The 22,167-nt window shown below is 34.2% G+C and overlaps 2 protein-coding genes across 3 annotated transcripts in view; one reads left to right on the top strand and one right to left on the bottom strand.

Annotated features, from left to right (window-relative positions):
• LOC149414335 (uncharacterized) overlaps nucleotides 1–22,167 on the top strand; it is a 109,818-nt gene that overhangs the window by 48,338 nt on the left and 39,313 nt on the right. For both annotated transcript variants that reach the window (XM_089643982.1, XM_089643983.1), the window contains exons 4-5: nucleotides 19,440–19,528; nucleotides 21,711–21,771. In XM_089643982.1, coding sequence (XP_089500108.1) covers nucleotides 19,440–19,528; nucleotides 21,711–21,771 — 150 coding nt within the window. The remainder of the gene's footprint in view (nucleotides 1–19,439; nucleotides 19,529–21,710; nucleotides 21,772–22,167) is intronic.
• Nucleotides 11,151–22,167, bottom strand: part of msi (RNA-binding protein musashi) — a 234,574-nt gene continuing 223,557 nt past the window's right edge. The window contains exons 2-4 of the mRNA XM_089643981.1: nucleotides 18,760–19,007; nucleotides 17,916–18,199; nucleotides 11,151–13,604 (exon numbers count right to left, since the gene is read on the bottom strand). Of these exons, the coding sequence (XP_089500107.1) occupies nucleotides 12,864–13,604; nucleotides 17,916–18,199; nucleotides 18,760–19,007 (1,273 nt within the window). The 3' untranslated portion in view covers nucleotides 11,151–12,863. The remainder of the gene's footprint in view (nucleotides 13,605–17,915; nucleotides 18,200–18,759; nucleotides 19,008–22,167) is intronic.

Here is a 22,167-nt window from a genome sequence, read left to right as displayed (position 1 = left end):
CTTGATTCGTCTAACAAAGATGCCAAGCAGAGACCATCGATAAATCGAACGAACTCTACAAATAATGTACATGTTCTTCAATTTCTACGGGTATTTGAATAGAAACATTCGACATTCTTGAATTTTCTGTCTCATTTTCAAATTCACGCAAGACGTGTGCGAAGGAGAATAAGAATTAAGAAAAATAAACATTATTTGTTGATGACTCCCAACGACCCTCTGTAGGGTTGACTATGTATTAACTAAAATTATAACTTTATACGCCATATTTATTAAATAATTTTACCTAAAAACTATTGACTATTGAATTGAGTTTCCTAATAATAACATTTGCACACTATTTATAATACTAAGGAATGCAATAATTCTTTGGTACGTCTCCACGCGTGTTTAATAATTTTATTTATTTAAAAATGATGAACACAATAATTATGTCTACATTTTCCTTGACTAGATTAAAGTTTATTAAATGAGATCAAAAAAACAAAACAAATTAAACCTAAATACTTAAATTAAACATAAATACGTTTTAAAACACAAGTTTAAGTTAGGGGTAAACTTAAAAGAATTTATAATCTGCTCTTTTATAGATGGCGCTAATTTAATTATTTCACTTAAATACACATTTTATCAGTGATTCAATCCAATATTGTATTTGTTTGTCTTTCTTGAAAGAACTGAGTTAACATGCGGCAAAACTATTTATTCATTTTTTTTAGGCCATTTGCAGAACTTAATAATTATATTATTATATTTGATTTTTTTAGAATTCAATGGAGTTCTACGAACTAAACACAAAAACAATAAATATACTATTTATTCATATTCGTATTGCGTATATACGGGTGCAAACAAATAATTTGTTTAAAGCATAACTTGCAAAAAGTGTATTTTCATATAACAGTTAAATTAACGCCATCTGTGAATGCGTAATTCATTATAACGTATGCTACATTTACCCTGAAATTCCCCGCCCGTGGTGGATATAAAGAACTTGTTAGAAGAGACATTTTCAAGTAAAAAAATGATGTGAACTAGATGTTAACCATTACCGAGTTGGAAAATAGTTACAAAATAATTTTATTTGCATCCTAAATCCAGTATAGCTGCGGATATAGATGTCGGGCCTCTTCAAAGGGTAAAAATATTCTACAATGATCTATTTTTAGAATATACATGCCACTTGGCGCCACAACCCTTGGGCCACGAGACATATAATATTTGAAAAATGTTTCTTTTAATGCTGCACAAGTTTCTGGTTAAAATGACTGCTAAAATGTTGGTTGTTGAAACCATTTTTTGGCATTTGGAGATCAAGTCAAGTCATCAATAACGAACATTTTCTACTCTGTTGCGTTTAGAATTCCAATCATTGCGAGTGATTGAAATCGATTCTGTGTTATCTATGTTATGTTCTGTGTTATTGTTTCACAACTGTATATACACCGTGTGTTCTACATTCTTGCCGTGAAACTTTGGGGGGCGTAATTCACGAAAACTAGTAAAAAAAATGTACACTTTTTTGTTCCATTAGTGCCCAAATACTAAAAAAGATATTTTTTTATGGTCTACAAACAAACTTTTGCAATAATTATTTTTTCTTCCCACTCGGTCAGCTGTTGCATTTAAGATTTGAAATGTGAGGGTGGCCATTTTGCTATCTGAACACGTGCACTACTCACAAAAATATGGCTATGATTAGACATTTTTTGTTTTCGGAAATTCGAATCGCTTTGTTTAAAAAAAACCCCTAAGTTTCGCGGTATGATAAACACTATCTTGTATAAGTTATTAGGAATTATCAGATAAGGATATTTTGCCTTCTGGGTTTTAACGCCATCAATAATAATGTCCCAAATTTCTGACGATGTTGTCGACCAAATCTGCAAAACACAAAATGCTCCAGAACTCGTGTTCATTGACTACGTGGTCAACAGAAGAGAAGTTTATATTGAAATCATTTAGGTAGTCAAACCCATTTTAAGAGCATTAAATTATTTTTTTAAATATCTGTTAAAATAAATTCACCTAAAAAACATATTAAAACCATTATTTATGTTTGGTTTGAGGTTTATGTTAGGAGTAGGGAGAGGAATGAGTTGGGATAATTATGGCAAAACTAAAGAAACACACTAAAAATCATTCAGCAAGAGTTGTCATTGAAAAAATCAACCAAAAACTACACCAACAGGCATAACAAAACATAACTCTGCGTTTTATTGTTTCTACTTTGCTTATTCTGCTAATACAGGATGTGTTGGGACTACTTTCTAGTAAATACTTTTAAGTCAGTAAGAATTTCTTAAGATATTATATCTGATCACCAATCAAAACGATTCCTTGATTTATGGAAAAACACAAGTTGGGAGCCAATATATCCCATACAAAATACCAAAAATTTTAGGAAATGTTTCAAGAAGGTTGGCTTTGCATTAATCTCTAATGCGCAGAATTCACACATGGATCTGCCCGGCGTAGACCGGCTCGTTCCATTGGTCCGTCACGAGCCGATGCGTGTGAGAATGTCCGAGCATGACCTCATTCGCAATCGATGAGCATGATGTCACTCGGTGATGATATGCCAATTATTTTTTTTTCCCTAAACTTCAGAGTGAGTTTGTATGAGGTGAATTTTAAAGTTTCCAGAATTCCCAGAATATTTCAAAATTTTCCAAGATTGGCTTTAGAATTTAGGCTACAAAACCAAAAATTATATTGCGCTTTCTCCCTTTTCCCTGGATCTAGAGAAATTTTCCTAGACATGCCATCACGGTGTGGCTGTAATGTGTGTGTGTGTGTGTGTGTGTGTATATTTGTAATTTACGATGGCTGCCGGAACCGTAAATCGTGTTCAGGAGATGGGAGGTTAAAAATTGAGTGTCTGCAATATTAATTAAATTTATTCGTGAGTATGAATTTACAATTTTACAGAATGCGGAGACTGTGGTAGACAAAGTAAAGATAGTGGCGGTAGAATCGAAGGTTGAAACCGGAATGAAGATTTCTCTTCTGGTGCCCGCTTGCGTCTAGCGGCGGATTAATTTAAGTTAGTGTTGCCACATGTGGGATGAAATAAAGTAGTCCCACAACGGTAATATTTGAGATGCTCACCGCTCGAATGTCGAAATGTTCGCGTGTGTGCTATTGTTGTGTGCGGCAGATTTGCTTGGCGTACAAATTCGCCGAGCGTATCCGTATGTGAATTCTGCGCATTCGCTGGATCATTTGTTTTGGGCAATATATGAATCAAATACGTTTGAAATCATACCACCGATATGCAAACCGATATCGGAACAGTTTTCGCTAATAATTGATGAATTTTAAAGATTCCCACTTTCTCACGCTAAGCATCATTTTAATCCATACAAAAGTACAAAGAGAAAAGTACTTTTGCCTGACCAGTTGAATGAAATGGTAAATGTGTTTTTAAACTTTGATTTAAAAAAAAATACTTACCTCTTCGATTTCCTCGCCAACCTTTTGCAAATGGGGGTGTGAAATTTAACAAATTCCTCGTTTCTTTCAAAGTATCTATAGTTATCTACAGTGCACTACGTTTTAAGACAATTCTGAAGTTGAAACCACTACTTTTATACAGTGAAATAATAAATATTATATATTCGACTAGATGTCCCTTTTTGGGAATGTTATTGTTTTAATGGAAGTGATATCAGCACACCAATGTACACCAATTCTTCATTGGAGAATAATAATACCAAACAAAATACTATCAAAAGGAAAGAAAAACACAAATTACTTATAATACTTTTTATTAATAATGTGATGTTTACAGCCAAACATTTCATTAATACACAAAATAAAGAGATAATACTACAATAGCATTTACGCACACAACAAAACGATTAAGTATTAAAGAAAAGAATGGTGCTCGAATTAAAAGGAATAAAAGAGATACATTAAAATATAAGAATGTGGAAAACGATCGTCCCACTGAAAGTAAAGTGGAGTGAAGTTTGGCGCCCCAACGTGGCTCATGACACCAAGTTATAAAGAAAACGCACAAACTGTGCAGAAAACATAACTAGCGAAGAGTAGACTCTCGCGTTTATCAATTTGATAAGAAAAAAAAATAATGAAATGGCGTCAGAACTAAAGGAAAGAAAGAAATTAAAGTGAGAAAACCCAAACTAAATGTTACACTCCTACCGAACAACAAACATATTATTAATTATAGTACATTTCAACAAGACTACCAAACGCATTATTATTATTTAGAAAGTTACGGCTAAGTTTTACAATATTGAATTTGTTATTTTTTTTTACATGTATAAATTACAGCGAAGCGGTTGCAAAATTATTGTTGACTTTAGCAAAACACTGCCACGGATGATGTTTTTAATAGGTGCAGACATTTCAATATGCAAGCGGCAGTGACGCAATTTGCAACCACCAGGCATTCCTAAAACATGCACAATTTTATTCAAATATAATAATACATACAGCTTTTTAAAAATATTTTGCAAAGGGAACCAGATTAAAAGGACATACACTTTTTCCCTGCAAACGGAGGCGATTTAGGGAGCGTGGTGGTCGGGGTAAAATTGGCGTCTTCTCTACACACCCGCCCTTTCCGCAGTGTGAACCACTTTCCACACATCGGAAAATAGGACTGGCTCTGACGCTTTCTTGCGTAAATTGCATTAAGTAAAAAAATAAAAAGGAAAACTCGAATCACATGAACGTAATAAGATTACTGGTACCAGCAGACCTGAAGAATTTACAACTGATATTGTGGGTATTGCGGCCGTGATCAAAGTAACGATGTAGGGTGCTCCCCACAACAGCCTCAGGTTGCAAGGAGGTGTGTAAGACCTTTAATAATAATAACCACTAGAGAAACTTTTAAATTTAAACTAGAGATCTTTCTCCTATAGTTAAGTATTGTATAGAATTCAAACATTTAATTTATAAAGTTACGTTTATTTGCAGATGATAGTAGTTAGGAGGTAGAAAGATTAATTCTATCTGTCTTAAATTTCACGACAGTATTCTTTTCACAACATTTTTTTTAATAATATTTTACATTGTACTGATAGTATTATATATGTATATTATATTCCAAGCTTTTTCAATACATAGTTAGAACAATACTCTAAGGACACGGAATCAAACTTTCAATTTCTACAAAACTAGGAAAAAATACTGTAATTATAATTACTGTGATATCAGTATGCATATTTAAGCAACGTGCAATGGAAAGGTAATCTTTAAAGGATGTTTTGGAAACGGGAAGAAGTAATCTGCACCATCTTTGAATCAATCAATCAATCAATACACAAGAAAACCACAAACCTAGATAAATTAATGGTTCAATACGTAATTTAGATAGTTTCTTTTGATACATTATGAAGTGCTCGCTCAAATAACAATTTTATACCTTCAATTCACGCGTTGTCTCGTACAAATGTTAGAAGGAAAAAACATGTTATAATATAATTTTGATAGATTTTTAAGGTTATCAAGCCGTGTTGCGCTCCCCGCTAATTCACCCAACGTTTCAGACAGCCTTGCGGTGTTCATCATCAGGGCAGATGTTTGGATTGTGCTGAAAGGTGTATTTAATTGAGTCATCGTCACGTTCATTAACTTCTACAGCTACACATCTGGACCTGATGGTGGACACACAAGGCTGTTTCAAATGTCGTCTATAGAAGGAGTCGTAACACTGCAATAATGTGGGACAATACCGAGAGATTCTTACACAATATGTTATGCAAGTGCAAGGCCGAGTTTTTTGCAGAAATTCACGTGCGACACGTCACCAAATTTCCATTGAGCCGCATTTTGTTTTTTTTAGTCTGTTTTAGATTTTGAACACATTGTGATCAGCAGAAGAGGCTATCACGTTGTTAAGCTTGTCAGCTTGTTACAATTTGAAAGAAAGCTGAAAGGCACAACGAATCAGCGTTTATCGGAGACTTTTCAAATATATCAAAAAACAAAATGGAGCCGAATGGCCAATTGATGACAATTACATTTGAATTTCTACAAAACAACCGGGCCTTAGTGTTCATATTACATAATTTTTCTATTGTATATATGATAAATATTTTGTTGATCAAATAAACATTAGTTCCTAATCACCAAGTCCAATAATTAAGCTTATATTTTTCAGCCAAAGATAGTATAGTAATAAAAATACAGATGAGTTAATTTCACGCTCAGCAATGCAAATGTGACCACAGCCGAACAAATTAAAAGAAAAAAAAACAACATAAAAATAATACTGATAACTGATAAAAAATTTTAAATGCCACCTGTCGACCAAAATGAAACAGGATGATCTTTTAAACTAAACTTGCTAGCTGTTTGCAGCTATGGGGAGACAATCTCTAGTCATCTATCTATTTTATATTTATAATCATCTAACATACCATCATGCCATACAATTTAATTATCATCTACCATAAAATATTATTCACCCACTGGAGCGTTTTTGGCCGCATTTTAGCCAATTGGCAAACACCCGCAAATTGGAGGCTGAAAATTGATTACACGGCGGAACGTTCCGGTGGTTATATGTATATTTGAATTACATGTGTTTTAAAAGAGCATAAAAAAGTTGAATGAGGTCCAAAATTGAATTGACGTCCAAATGGGACTATGTATCCCCAAACGGGATATTTTCACAAACTTTGAATACTGTTAAAAATGCGTGAAAGATTTAAAGTTTATTTTTCTGATTATGATTATCGTACTAGAAATATATTTTCATACGTAATTAATGATTTCAAAAACGATCTAAAGCCGCACATTCCGTAATGGTTCCAATTGGCAACAACGTCATTGTGTCATAGAAAACGCCAATGTCTGGTAAGACGACTGTCGCCAAAACACAGGACTTGACGCCGACGCCGCCGAATTCACAAATAAAAACGAACATGTCAGTCAACATAAAAATACCTACATCATAATAATGAAAATACCATATAATATATTGTGAGGCTGAAAGCAGTGGGGAGGTAAAAATATATAGTTTTATAAATCTGGTCATCAGACACGGCTAAAGTCACTGTAAGTCATTGTAATGTTTACTGTTGATTGTATGGCATGATGATATGTGCTAAGTGATTAAATCTAAACCTAATTATAAAATTCAAGCGTACCGCATTTGCGCATTTAACCTTTACGTGCTCGACCATCACCCCGGCAAAAACACACCTAGACTGCTGAAGGTTAAATGTCTCGCGACACGACTCGCAACAAACTCACAAGTGAACGTATTTGCCAAAAAAATGAAACATTTCAAATCTACTGATGGGTCTAAACAATACATACGTATTAATAATTTCTAACTACAAACAGCTTACAAGTTTGGGATAACAAATATAACAGAAAATTGTGCGACTTTATTAAAAAAAGAGGGTGTTGGTTTTTTTTTTTTTTTTACAGTAGTTTAATCACAGATTATTATTCAGCAGATCAAATACCCAATTCACCTGTCCATCAAATTAGCTAGTGTTATTTTAATGTAATTACGTTCATTCGATTAGGAGACAATAATAATAATAATAATTAAATACATACTAATAATTAATTATTCTGCAGTTTAAGGAATTTTTTTATTTGTTTTTTTTTTACCTCAACTATTATATAGGTAGCGGTTGGAGATATTTTACAAAATTATGAAATAAAAATGTATAAATTAACATTTTAAGTAGGTGAACAATGGATTATGTTATTTTTTGTAAAATATCTTCCTTCCTTTTTATAATTCCAGCAAAATACTTTCCGAACACAAAGATTAATGTAACTAATTCCAAATATTACTGTGGGCGCTATGATCCAACTATTGCTAGTAATTATAATTCAATAAATAATTATCATTGAATATAAAAGTACCATATATATATATATAATATGTAATCTATACAGAGAGAAAAGTTATGTTAAAGATACTGCAAGGTCCAAATTATAAGAAACATTAACACCTCTAAATTTAAAAAAATACAAATCTCGACTTTCGTACTGTGCTTATTTTTTTGTTGGTTTGAATAAAACTCACCATATTTTTCGGCTGCGCGACGTTCTCGATTGCACTGACTGTACGTTTTAATACTGTGATGTCCTCGTTGGCACTGTACACTCCTCCAAAGTGTCGGTAAAATATTTTAAAAATAAATAATAAATGTTAAAAAAAAAACGTAGAGACATTTGCATTATTTTACACAATCTTTGGATGAAAAACACTGCTAGAGACTTGAAGAAGTGTATGAAAAACATATTAAATCAATATGAAAATGTATGAATCATTATGAAAGGGTGTATGGTTAATTAATGTGTCACTTATTTACCAAACACGATACAATCATTAAATAGTTTCTTTAAAATCCAACAATATTTAAAAATACATTTATAATTATTATCAAGTAATGCAGGATAGGTTCATATGCTGAAATTGTCACGTAAAATTGAGCAATAATACATATTGTTTGGGTTCACTTCAAATACAAAAAAATACCAAAAAAATATAAAAAAGATTAAGTACAAATAATAATACAATATCTTTCTCCAGATATTTAAGTTGTTGTAATCAAGGATACACGCAAACGTTAAAAAAATGAAACAGTAATAAGTTGAATGAGATCCTCGATATTAAGATTAAGGCTTAGATAAAAGGGAGTTAGTTTAGAGTAAAGACTAACAATTGGCTGCGCTAATTACAAACTAAGAATTATATATAAAGTCAACTAAACGAAACTCCGCAAATTAAAAATAAACGTTTCAAATTTGGTGGGAGAAGTAAGTAGTATTATATTCTAGTGTATATATATAAATGGACGAAATAATGGGAAACCTAAATGAAATAGGCATCTACTCAAACAAACAAATCAATCACAAACTGCATAAGTCTGCGCAAACTTTGCTGAAGATATAATTTAAAATGTTGTAGTTTCTCATCTTGATGTAAATACAATGAATCTAAATCGGCCATAATGCATTTTCTAGATGATTTCAAGATCTGATACAAAGTTCTGTGATGTGGTTGGAACGTGGTGATCCAAAGAAATAGCCCATCATAAGTATCAGGGTAATAGCTGGTAGGCTTACAAGTCTTGAACATGTTTACCGGACCCTCCAAAGAGGTCAGAACCATTGGGATGGTAGGAGTAGTCAGACAATTTGGTAGCAGGCCTTTAGACAGACCTAGAGCTGGGAGAGAAGGATTTTTGAGAGCAAAAAGAAATAAATCAAGAATCACCAAAAAGGCAAAATCTCTGCAAGAGCTGTACAACCATCAGAAGAAGGTGTATTAGAGATATAAGATTATTTAGATTTGAAGATGATACTAAACAAATTAATGGTCGAATAGCTTTCAAAGTCTAATTGTTTCGTTACAATTCTAACAAAAATAGCTGCACACACTTTTTAAACATTTATCAATCGGGGAGATTAAAATTTTGGAATTTTATAAAAATAAAAATCGCGACAAGAAATGGCAATAATTTAAAATAAAAAACTTATCCATAGTAAGAATCAAATGTGGCAAGAAGTATTTTTTCAATAATACAACAAAATATCTAAGATTTTTTTTTTAACTTTGGCATAATCGATTCTTTCAAAAATTTTAGAATTGATATCACAAAATTATGTGACTCACAAGATTTAGATTGGTTATACAAACTGAATATAATAATGTGTATGTACCTTCAAATAGAAATGCCTTCCACGTAGATTTGAATGGAAACAAATGTCACCACTGATTTACTACCTTTTGACTATTAGATTAAGACAGAAAAATACATTCCATACTTCATCTCTCTTATAAGGTCTGAAATCGTATAGCAATGTTCCGTTTGATTTTGAAATTGTGTTGAGAAACCGAATTTTTTAATTTGAAATTTACGTCCCATTGGTCAGACTTTTGGATCACGAAATAATCTCAAATGGCATTTCTTGTGATCGCCTTTATTCAACGGTTTTTACCAGAAATTTGTTTTAGAGCTTTACACTATTTCTAGTTGAAATTAAAATATTAAAATTTTTCGAATTTAATAGAAGAGCCCGGGATGGGGAAGTTCAATCATTTTTTTGAAATAATCACAAAATAAATATTTAGCCGCATTATTATCACATAGGGAATACCAAATAATTTAATACTAGTGTTTTTTATAAAGACGTAGGAACTTTTAAAACTATTTCGACAATCGTGACCTCACCGCATGGATTTACAAAATTTTATTTGCAAAATCCAACAATCTCATATTAAAAACTGAAAAGGGAGCACTTGTTATCATTTTTTAAACACTTTTTAAGATCACAAGGTATTTCTTATTTATTTTTTGTGGTTGTTCTTTTAATTCGCAAGTTAAAGGAACAGTTATTGAAAAGCGAACCACGGATAGTAGAGACAAAAACCTTAAAGGTAAATGGATCCAACTCCAAATAACATTAATACTGAAATTATTATTGCAGAATTCACATAATACTTATTCATAGTGATATCATTTAATTATTAGACTTTTAATACAAACGTTCCATTATTGCTTCATTTTGTCGAGTTAAAAAAAAAATCGGAAACTTCTTATTTTCAAAAAAAATTTGGAAGTACAAAATTTCCAGGAAAAAAAATACAGGAATGATATAAAAGATTTTAATAAAATTGATAAATTAAATATACCTATGTGTTTTGTTTAGCGTCGGGTTTTTGAAAGAACATTTCATAATATTATTTTCTAAGACCATTCAAGGAACTTAATTTCTATTTATCAATAACTATACTTAATGAGAATATCATGTTTCATTGAAAATTAAAATTAAATTCTACGCACGAAGTGTTAAATATGCAACAACAAAAATATTTGAGACAAAAAGTCTTTTCTTGCCGCAAATCACTGAAATTGAATTTTTTTTTTAAACAATATTCAGTGGATTATTTATTATAAACGCATGGCACAACTCTATAACTAATATGTCAAATTATAATATTAACCTTCTACGACTATTTTATAATAATAATTATCATTAATTAATCGTACTTTGTAATATTAAAATATCGTACCAATCACATGGATTAAAAAATAATACTTAGAAGTCAAATTATTGACTTGAAAAAAAATTGACATTACTTTTCAGAAAAAAACATTTTTTTTTTTTGCATTTAGAGAATAGAGTTTTATTGATAGATGGGTTTTTACAACTTCTTTAGTGGTCTGAAAAATAATGTCACGTTATTTGAGTAGAGTATTATAATCATAGTATTTTTCTCATTCCAGCAGGAAATCGAATGCAATTTTTTTTGTTTGTTTGTTTCTACGTCTAGTTAAATGTAATTTAAGTACACGGAAACATATTTTTATACAATAATTATTATCGACCATTGCGTAATTCTATCACAAGCGTATTTCAAAAATTGCTTCTTCAAATACGACCACAGACACAACACGTCGAATCTGGACCACGGCAAGAATTATTAGGCTAGCGAATCTTGTTTTGAGTGTTACAAGACTAGCGAATGCCGTAGAAGGAGTTAGAAGGCTAGCAAATCCAATCAAGGGATTTCCTAGTCTAGTACCATAGTCCATTTGAGAGAGTAACAAGGCTATCAAATAGAGATTTACAGGGCTAGGAGGTTCTAGAAGGGATTTACAAGACTAAGAAATCCCATTTACGGAGTTACAGGGCTAGTACATCCCATTTAAGAAGTTACAAGGCTAGTAAATCACAATTAAGAAGTTACAAAGCTAGTAAATCACAATTAAGGAGTTACTAGGCTAGTAAATCACAAATAAGGAGTTACAAGGCTAGTAAATCACAAATGAGGAGTTACAAGGCTAGTAAATCACATTTACAGAGTAAAATAATACTTAAATGATAAATAAATACTCGTATTGACTATGACTGTGATGTTGGTGAATACTTGAAATAACACTTTTATAAAATACATTTTTTCAAAGTGGCCCAGATCCAACCAGACACATTCAATACACTTTTGGTATTACGACTCGTACATAGAAAAAAATAAAATAAAAACTTGGAATAATGAACCTACACATTATATAGATCAACGTAAACTGAGCAATATGCTTGTTAAATCCTACGAAAACTGAAAAACACACATTTACGTGAATACTGTAATAGATCACCGAAACATCGCCAACGATCAGTATTTTATAACGGAAATTGGATTCACATTTCCAAAATTCGACGTTTTTTTAAAATAATAAATAAAATTTGACTTCAATGCTTGGAGTCGAAACGAAAATTCATACAATTTTAAAGGAACTAAATGGTGGTTGAAAAAAAAATTCACTCCTTTTGAGATGTCTTAAAATCATTTTTAGAAATGATTTGTTCATTTATAACACACAAAAAACAACTGCAACAGCAACTACTAATTGCTTTACCCACGCAGCGATCTATTCATATCAACATGATATTAATTAATACTTGTCATTTTGTACTCTCGAATTGTCTTTCGGTCGAAAATCCAAAAACAAAAAGTCACCGGCACAAGCAATCAAATACTTGAAAAAAAAAACTGGCAATAAGCGGCATATAAAACTAAAATGTGGGTAAAGCAAAGACATCCACCATCAAATAGGGAGATCAAAGACCCTGGATGATTTTTCATTCACTCACCATGGATCAGGCCTTCCTCAAAAGCCCTCAGATGGTTTTGCATTCATTCACTATCGATCCTAGAAACATCTTCAAAAGCCCTCGGATGGTTTTGCATTCATTCACCATCGATCAGAGATATATTCAAAAGCCCTCGGATGGTTTTGCATTCATTCGCCATCAGTCAGGGTAATGTTCAAAGGTCCCTGGATGGTTGTCGTGTGTTTAATTGTAGTGTTGAGTGTGTTGTGTATAGTGTTTTAGTGTTGTTGCGTTGACGTCTAGACGTACATTCCCATGCCATACATGGATGCCCAGTCTATGCCTTGGAAGCTGGACATGTCCACGCCGGCCAGCTGGTAAGGGTGGTACGAGGGCGGGGCGGCCTGCTGGGCGGGGGGAGCCTGCTGCTGCGGGGGCGGCTGCGGGTAGGGCGCGTAGCGATAGGCGGCCAGGGCTGCGGCCGGGTACAGCAACTTTGGGTAGGCGGCGGCGGCGGCAGCGGCTGCGTGTGCTTGTGCCTGGGCTTGAGCAACGGCTAAAGGAGCCGGAGGCGGTGGAAGCCTGCCACCCAACACCGCAGTTCCTACTGTTGCCAATCGCTTCCCTAGAAGACTAGCGCTAGCTTGCACTGCTTCTTTAGGCTGAGCCTTCTTGCACTCTACTTTCTTGTTCTTGATGGTGTGGAAATGTATCTCGCAGACGCGGTCCACAACATCTTCATTCTCAAATGTCACGAAACCAAATCCACGATGACGTTTGGTCTGTTGATCCATGAGCATGACTGTCTCTTCTACCTTACCGAATTGGTTGAAGTAAGCCTTGACTTCTTCTGAAGAGGTGTCTTGGCTGACTCCGCCCACGAAGATTTTCTTGGTCTTGTTGGCCTGCTTGGGGCGGTTCTTGGGCGTGGCGTGCTTGGGGTCAATCTTCTTGCCATCCAGCGTGTGAATGGGCACCTTGAGGACGTTGTCCACGCTGTGGGGCTCCGAGAAAGTGATGAAGCCAAATCCGCGGCTCCTCTGCAACACAGAACCAAACACACAAGGGGATTAGCGGACACTACGGTTGGGAGTCCCTTCATTACTCACTCTATCACTTATCAACTTCGTGAGAGAGAAACGAAATCACGGCTAGTGAATTTCACAAATAAAATTGATGGAAAATAGAGCGTCGCTTTGCAGAATTAAAAAACAAAAACAGAATCACAAGTGATCATCACAATTTTCACTGATTTAGAATATTTATGCAAAATTCAACTAAACTTTAAAACGTTTGCTTAAAGCTTTAAGCAAACAAAGCTCGTTTGAACCTTATAAGATATTAATTAGTTCGTTTTTAATTTAAAAATGATAAAAGCCATAAAAATTTTTATCGAGCCTTTCTGCAAAATTTAGGAATTATAAAAATGTATTTGTAATCGACGACACTTTTCATGTTAGGTAAAAGCTCATATCTGGTCCTTTCGGCTTTCAAACCCGCGATATCTGGCTGATAACAATTATTACCATCATCATCTACAAACCTTAACGGGCGTGACGTCACTACCGTCTCATCAACAAACTCATTGTTTTGACAGCAATTAAATACTCACAATTTGAATCTATATCTACATTAAATAATTCTGCAAAACGACGCGTACTGACAAGATCGATTTCTCTCTCGCTTATCGGGATAAAGTAAAAATTTGAATATAATTTAACTTAACAACAGTCGTAAAAGACCTAAACCAAATATTATTTACCTATACAACATTTACCTATACAAGTCAAGATCTATGTAGTTAAGGTCTGGTGCGAACTACATATTTAATATCAACCCAAATAAACAAATTACCCAACCGAAAGCTGGTGATACGTACGCATTACTTACCAACCTATTTAATATAAATTGTATTAACTGTATTTACCCTATTAACTTATGTACTTTTCAACTTGAATAATTACTTATCATCAAGCAAATTTAAAAATTGTATTTAAAATAATGGATGTTTGAAAGCTTCAAGGTGGATGAATAATTAAACAATTAATAATATTATTATATCTAATTATAAATAACTAGCTGTACCCCGTCACGCATTGCTTTGGCTCAGTCTGACTGTGCATATAGAGAAACAATACCGCATGTTGCTTTTATATCCAACAGATAGCGGCGTTTAAAAAAATCATATTTTTACAGGTGACATCTATATAACATTGGTATATAAAAACACAAGCGTATTCGAATGCAACATTGTGTCAAAATTTCAATACTTTCGAACATTTTAAGATTTTGAACAAACGAACATTCACACAAGAGTACCACTGGCTTCTATAAATAGCAACACCAATTAAGGAATTTGTGAAATTACTAAATAATAGTTAAAGCAATTTCCAGCAACTTTGATTTAATGATTGATTGATTTCTCAACAGGGCAATACTGAGAGCAACCATCACCCTTGAATCTATTAGAAACATTAAAAAAATAAATAATTCTTACTTCGCCGGGATTTGAACCGCGGGACAGAAACGTATGTACGAAATACGGCATGCCTTTGGATATCCACAACTGAAATCGTTCGTCGTGTATCACATGACGTCGAACCGTTAAGTGTTAAAATGTATTTTTTTGCGTAAAATAACAGTTCTGAAAATGATTCGGTCCAAAAGATTTATTAAAATTTACTAACCAACATTTGTTTTTATTTAAACATAAAACATTGAGTTATTTAAATTAAAAATTGTAACAAACCCTGGAAAAATCCAATACAATTTTTAAAAGGAGAATAAATTAAAAAGACAATCAGTTAGGTAAGAGGATAGCTAAAATTCTTTAAAAGACACTATTTGTCAATATTATGTTAACCTAATTTATTTAGAAGGGAATATACAATTATTTTACTTCAGGTAACATTAATTTTAAAAGGATTTCTGTAAACTTCTAAATTACATTAGTTAGTATACACCTGTAAGTTATTATTTGAAAAGATACATCAATAATATACATTCCTAAAACAGAGAATATGTTGTACACTTAATTATATATATGTATTTTTTTTTTTTTTTCATTAACCTTTAAATGGATGGGATGTTACAAATATTGTAACAGTTTCTGTTACATTTCCTTACAAGGGAGACAATAAGTATTAATTAAGTTTACTCTAAATCAGCATACACATAAGTTATATCATATATAATCTACCTTCGTCCCAATGTCTTCAAATGTTACTAAACTAGATGAGTTATTCAATTGTTTATGGTTCGATATGTCCTTAACTTGCAAAAAATACTTTTTAAAACCTCGCATAAAAGGTTGAAAATCACAATAATTTCCATTCAATGTCAATCTTGTTTCAAGTCTATCGCAGAATTTACAGCAATTTTCACCATTCAAACTGAGCGACGGCTAAGTTTAATCTTGATGTTGACTACTGACTGAGCTTTCACTCAGTTTTAATTGGAGAAAGCAGCTGTTGAAATCAAAATTTTACAACATGCTTAAAACTGTTAAAAATGAACATATTTCTATTCATTAAATTTCCAAAAAATATATTACACAATAAAACAATAAATGATAGTTCGAGAAAAATCTTCACACGTTTAGTAATGGATAGATTATTGTATTATCAAGTGCATATTTATTTTAGAAAATAATGTATAGAATCATTCAGATAAATTATCTATGGCTATTTGTAAAATTTTGTTAAAGAAAATTGCGTTAGAGTAGAGAGAAGAAGTATTGAATTTTAAATGGAAACTACAGTGAATTTACAGGCCTTTAACTAAAAATTAACAAAGTTACGAAGGAATTCCAAACTGTATCAGCAAATGTACAAAACTAGAAATGTATCAACTGTTGTGAATATTACAACTAGATGGCAATATTAATTAATTATTGGTTAAAAGAGGAATTTTTACTAGAGACAGGCATAAATGAAACATCTGATTTCAAAACAATAAAAAATTCTTAAAAAATAATGACGAAACTTAAATATTGAATTAAAATCAACAAAATGAATGAATTTCAATTATTGACGACATATAATAACGACGTATAAATGAATCGATTCCATCGATTGGTTTTTAATAGGTTAAAAGAAAAATTTTAACTTTATAAGACGGGTAAAATAAAATTTTATAAATATCTCCCAAAAACCAAACCCAAATTTAATAATGAAAATTAAATTTGAAATAATATACACACTTCCACAAAATTTAAAATTGAAACTTCTAAAACTTAGCTCTATAGACTGCACACTGCAGGTAGTCATGCTTACACTGGACTGCAAATGTAGCCAGCAGCATAATAGGGGTTAAGCAGTCATTTAAAGATTTGTCATATATTATTAACATTATTGTTAGAATAAAAAGTGGGGAATTATTAAGTCATCATTAATTTAGAGTAGACGCAAAATGTTCCAATTATGCCCGTCACTATATCAGATATATATATACAACAATATTACAACAGACAAACTCTTAGTGCGAGTCGTAAAAAGAATAATATATATTATACCAGCTTGCACATCTAAGTACCCCAAAGGTGTCCTTCGAATTTAATTCAACTAGAAATTAATCAATAATAATTGTTGTTAATTGGTGTAACTTACAGAGATTTACGCTTATAAATATTAAGGTTTTCGTACACCCGAAGTTCTAAGGTTATGAATACAGTGTTACTAATAATGTCTACCAGTTAGGTTACAAATTCCTTGCCTTATTTCACCTCGGAGACTCGGGCCGTAACTTTATCCGAGGGTTACCTCGTAGCGACGAATTTCCAAAATCATTTGTTTGAAACCTTAAACACATTTCAATGGAAAACTAGATAATTTCTATAACATAAGGTCTGTCTGTATGGCTACTGTCAAGTTCAATCACTGACAGTCACCTGAAACCTAGAGGAGTTGGGTGCGATATTAAATCGAGAGCAAAACGCCTCTCAGAGCTGTGAAACAACATTTTAATAAAATGATACGACATGTTAAAAAATTACAAACAGTTCATTCAGATTCATTCTTTCCGTGTATTTACTGCCTGCATTCAGACCATGTCGTGGTCACCACTATAGGAGTTAGACTAGGCTTGGCTCCGTAGGGTGTATCGGAAGGGTTGTAAGTACGGAGCCACAACCCTAGTCTGATTCCCACATCCTTAATCTATCTTCAAATCCTCATAGCGTTTACTGCCTGAATAAGATAGACAATAGGATAACTAACATAGCTTCCAATCTATATCCATCAGTCATCTAGTTCTGTCCATTATTTCCGACACATCCGTCTCTTGGTCCATGCAACGTTCTTCCTTCATCCATTCATCGTGGCGTTTGTCGTGTGGTGTTTGTGTCTGTTTACCTGAGTGACGGGATCCTTCATGATAAGTACGTCCGTGACGCTGCCGAACATGCCGAAATATTCACGCAGCTTCTCGCTGGACGTCTGCCAAGAGAGGCCGCCCACAAACAGCTTGCCGGGGGCGGGGTCGGCTGGCACGGGGGCCGGCAGCCCGGCGGGGAGCCCCGCCCCGGGCACTGTGAGCGCGCCCAGCTGAGGGGCTCCGGGTTGTACGGGTAATGCGCCGGAGGCACCCACGGAACCCGAGGGGGTGGAACGCCCCGAGGAACCAGAGTGAGATCCACCTAGGAAATAATGTCATAATCAGTTTCAGAAGACCAATACAAACTAAGAAAGTAATCAATAGGTGATACCGAATTTACCCAATTAATATCATCGACAATCCACATCGCTCGATGAATACCCATATATAGTCCATACTGATAAAATTGGCCAATTTACATTAATTTCAGTGAGATGAGAGTATGCAATTATTTACAAAAATGTCAAATATAAAAAAACTTTCATCCTTTACTGGGCATAATTTATGTCTTTCTTCTCTGTTAATTCTTTAGAGCTCAAGATCTACACAACGACGAATAACTCATGTAACCCTTTGCATTACAGAGTTATGACTGATTCTTTGGTCGCGCAGAGTGAATTTCGAAGCTCTTGTCTAACCCCCTCCCCGCTCGATGACCTAAGTGCACTAACAAGCAACAGACAACGGTCAATTTTCAGAATATACACGCCACTTGATGCCACAACCCTTGGGCCACGAGATATATTTAAGATTTGAGCGGGGAATGTTGTATATAATAACGATACGGACCAACTGATATACCGGGCTTGCGTATAGACTCACCATTAGCCTGCGCTTGAGCCTGCGCTTGTGCCTGGGCCTGAGCCTGGGCCTGATGTGCCTGGGCCTGCGCGTGCGCCTGCGCGACGGCCTGCGGGCCCGCGCCCATGACGGGCACGAGAGCCTGCTGCAGCGCGTGGTGGTGCAGGTGATGCAGCGGGGCCTGCTGCTGCTGCTGCTCGTGGTGGGCGTGGTGCTCCAACAGAAGTCCACCGCCGTCCAGAGGGCCCACGGCACCAGCGGCTCCTCCGCTGAAACAATACAACAGAAACATACGTTAGAATGTTTGTGATAATCAACAATACACTACGTTCATGACAGGTTCACAATACTTAATTTATTAACTACGCGGTACAATGTAGATGAACATGACTGAGACTAGCGCCTACTTTAGCTGAGATCTGGGATGAGAGAGAGAGCTTCAGCAAGAATAACTTATAGACCGTTAACTATTTCTGTCTTACTCTAACACTGCCAGAATCCAAATTGATAGATCAGCCCATTAGGTAAAGGAGAACAAACCAAGTTGCGAGGAGCGGGGAGGTGGCGTGACCGTCTCCCTTCCGGTGATTATTCAATAAATGAATCCGACAGTACACGGGCAACTCGCAATCTAAGTCCTCGAAAATAACGGAAATAATATCCAGTCATGTGTAATAAAGACGTGTCTCCTCTTGTTCCAGGTCATTCCGATGGTGGTGATTTGCGTGGGGGCAGTTGTTGGTGTCATCGGCTACTCCATGTACGCAGCCTCCACAAGGACTGATCTCGTGTAAGTACAAATAAACCATCGAGTATATTATCAGACACCGTCTATATGCTTCGACTGTTTCATAAAAAAACTATAACCTAATAGTGCTTCAATGTGTGAAATTCAAAAGCATTCGAAACACTTTCCTTTATGCAGGGGCACATTGCAAAACTTGCACATGTACCGCGTTTCACTGCGTAGTTCGTGAGCGGAACATACGCGACAACGATTTTATTTTTTTGTTGTGTTTCAAACTCATTGTATTGACAGGTAGATAGATCGGGTACCGCCGACAATAGAAAACACATGACCCCGCACCCATTTATAATCCCTTGTTTACAAGTTTCCCGCTCCTTACCGCTTTGCGCAACAAAACGAGCAAACTCGTCTCGCGCGTCTTACTGTAAAAAGGCGTATGACGAGTTTTCTCGTTTCCCGCAAAGAATGTGTTAAATGCAATACAGTTTTTAGACGAAATTTCGGAAATTATAATAATTAACTATACTTGATTTTTTTAAACTTTATTATAGTGACTATTTAAACAGTGTACATACAAAAAATGATGGTGAATTTATGTATAGTAATCCTCCTCACTAGAGTGACCTGTGCTGAGACAGACTAAAGTTATTCATTTCTATTTAATGTTTTTAATGTCTTTTTCAAAGTTTTTTCATTGAACTCTTTTGTCAGATTTTTATTCTCAATTTGTAATCATTAAACTTTACTATTCGCTTTATATCTGGGGAAAGGATGTTGTCGAATTTTGTCGCAAAATAAATGTAGTTTCGCTGTGCGAATGTGGTTTTATGACTTGAAATATTTGTTAATAATTCAAGGACGCTTAACAAGGCCAGAAAATAACTAAAAACAATGGCTAAAATTGCCGTAATATGTTGTACGTTTTAACCGCTGACAATAAATACCCTAGAATAATAATATATTTTTCTTAATTAAATTGTCATTATTTTTGGGCAATAAAGATCATTCAACATACTATATCATAAATTCTATCAAAACCTTGTTTACACGGAGAAAAATAATTCCGTTAAAAAAGTGACAGCATGCCAACTCCCTGATAAAATATTAGTAATTCTGAATATATCGAGAACACGTGTTCTTTTCATAATACATTTCATGACAGCGTGCGACAATTTTATTTATTTTTTACATTAACTCCACACAAGAAAATAATTTCCCTTAGAGCCTATGTAATCTTTGCGAATGCTGTGTGGAGGGTCTTATTGAACATTGTACATGTTGTAGGAGGGAGGAAACACAGATGCCGGCAAATCGTTCCACAGTCGGGCTGTTTAATTCAAGAACGAGTCGTAAAAGAGACCCGTTCTCATGTGACAAATGTCAACCGTAATGTTAGGCGCGCGTTTGGCGTATTTCCCGATTATGCACCGGTGCCGAAGGGATCAATGACGCTAGTTCCTCGGAGCATCTTCCATTGTAATACCGGTAGAACAAGGACAGCATACCTAACTGACGCCTGTGCTTTAAATATTGAAAATCCGCCCGTTTTTGCACAAACTCAAGGGTTTTTTTTTCATGTATTTTAGGTCTCCGGACCAGAGGTGGCTGCCGATTTGCCAAGGGTCAACAGTTGTGTACTATCTGCAGTATCTGTGGACCCTGTACAGTGTACAGTGTACACCCAGCTTCTGTGAGGCTAGCTTGACTATGGCTTCACGTGATATACACACAGAAAACTCACCGATAAAAAATATTGATAATTTATTAATAATCTCTTCAAATTATTCGTTATCCGTTTAAAACGGGATTGCGGGCCCTTAACGAATGAATTGATAGGTTTCCTGATAAACTTTTAGTAAAACACCAATGAATTATCGCGATGTCGGAATACGCGATAAATTATAACATTTCGTCATTATATATTACTAAGACAAACGCAGGTGCACAAGCAATATTCATTTTTCTTCGTGTACTATACAGATTTTAAAAGGAGAATTATTTATTATTAATTTAAAATTACTTTTTGAACAGTAAATAATGTCAATTTTCTCATATTTACGAAAATCATTCTTGATCGTTAACATTTTCAAACACAGATTTTTCTTCTTGAACAAACAACTCCATTGGCCTCCGAGGTTCACAAAAGATAAGATTCTAGGGATTTAAATTTTGGAAAAGTTAAAAAAATATCGTATTGTTAACATGTGTTTTTATTTTTTTGCAGATTCACAAAGCACGGCCCCCGTTCCGACCACATTGACCTGAAGAACCCTCCCCTACTCAAGGTAGGCACTTTTTTAATTACAATGTGAAGTTAGACAACATCAACAGCATTCAAATTGTACATCCCACGAAAAAAAATCATTCATAAATAGAGGCATGTTCCCCATGCGACACTTCCAAAGAAAAAAAAATATTATTGAAAAAAAAACCTTAATTGAGGCATGTTCTCCAAGTGACCTATCGATTGTAAAAAAAACGGATTGAAATCAAATTTTCCGAAACAATTCAAATACAAAAAAATATTTATTGCACAAAAATACAGAATACAAAGGGTATAGCTTTTAGGTTACATCCTATTTCTTCTAGCTAACCCAACAAATACACATTATATTACATAACCCAACAATTACATGTTAACAAATGTATGTTGGTATTTAATTTATGTAAGGTATTCATTT

The sequence above is a fragment of the Hesperophylax consimilis genome, chromosome 20 (genome assembly GCF_061612785.1).
Source record: "Hesperophylax consimilis isolate HC1 chromosome 20, BYU_Hcon_1.0, whole genome shotgun sequence".
Lineage (NCBI taxonomy): Eukaryota > Metazoa > Arthropoda > Insecta > Trichoptera > Limnephilidae > Hesperophylax > Hesperophylax consimilis.
The sequence above is the reverse complement of the archived record's forward strand: the minus strand, read 5'-3'. Positions and strand labels throughout refer to the sequence as shown.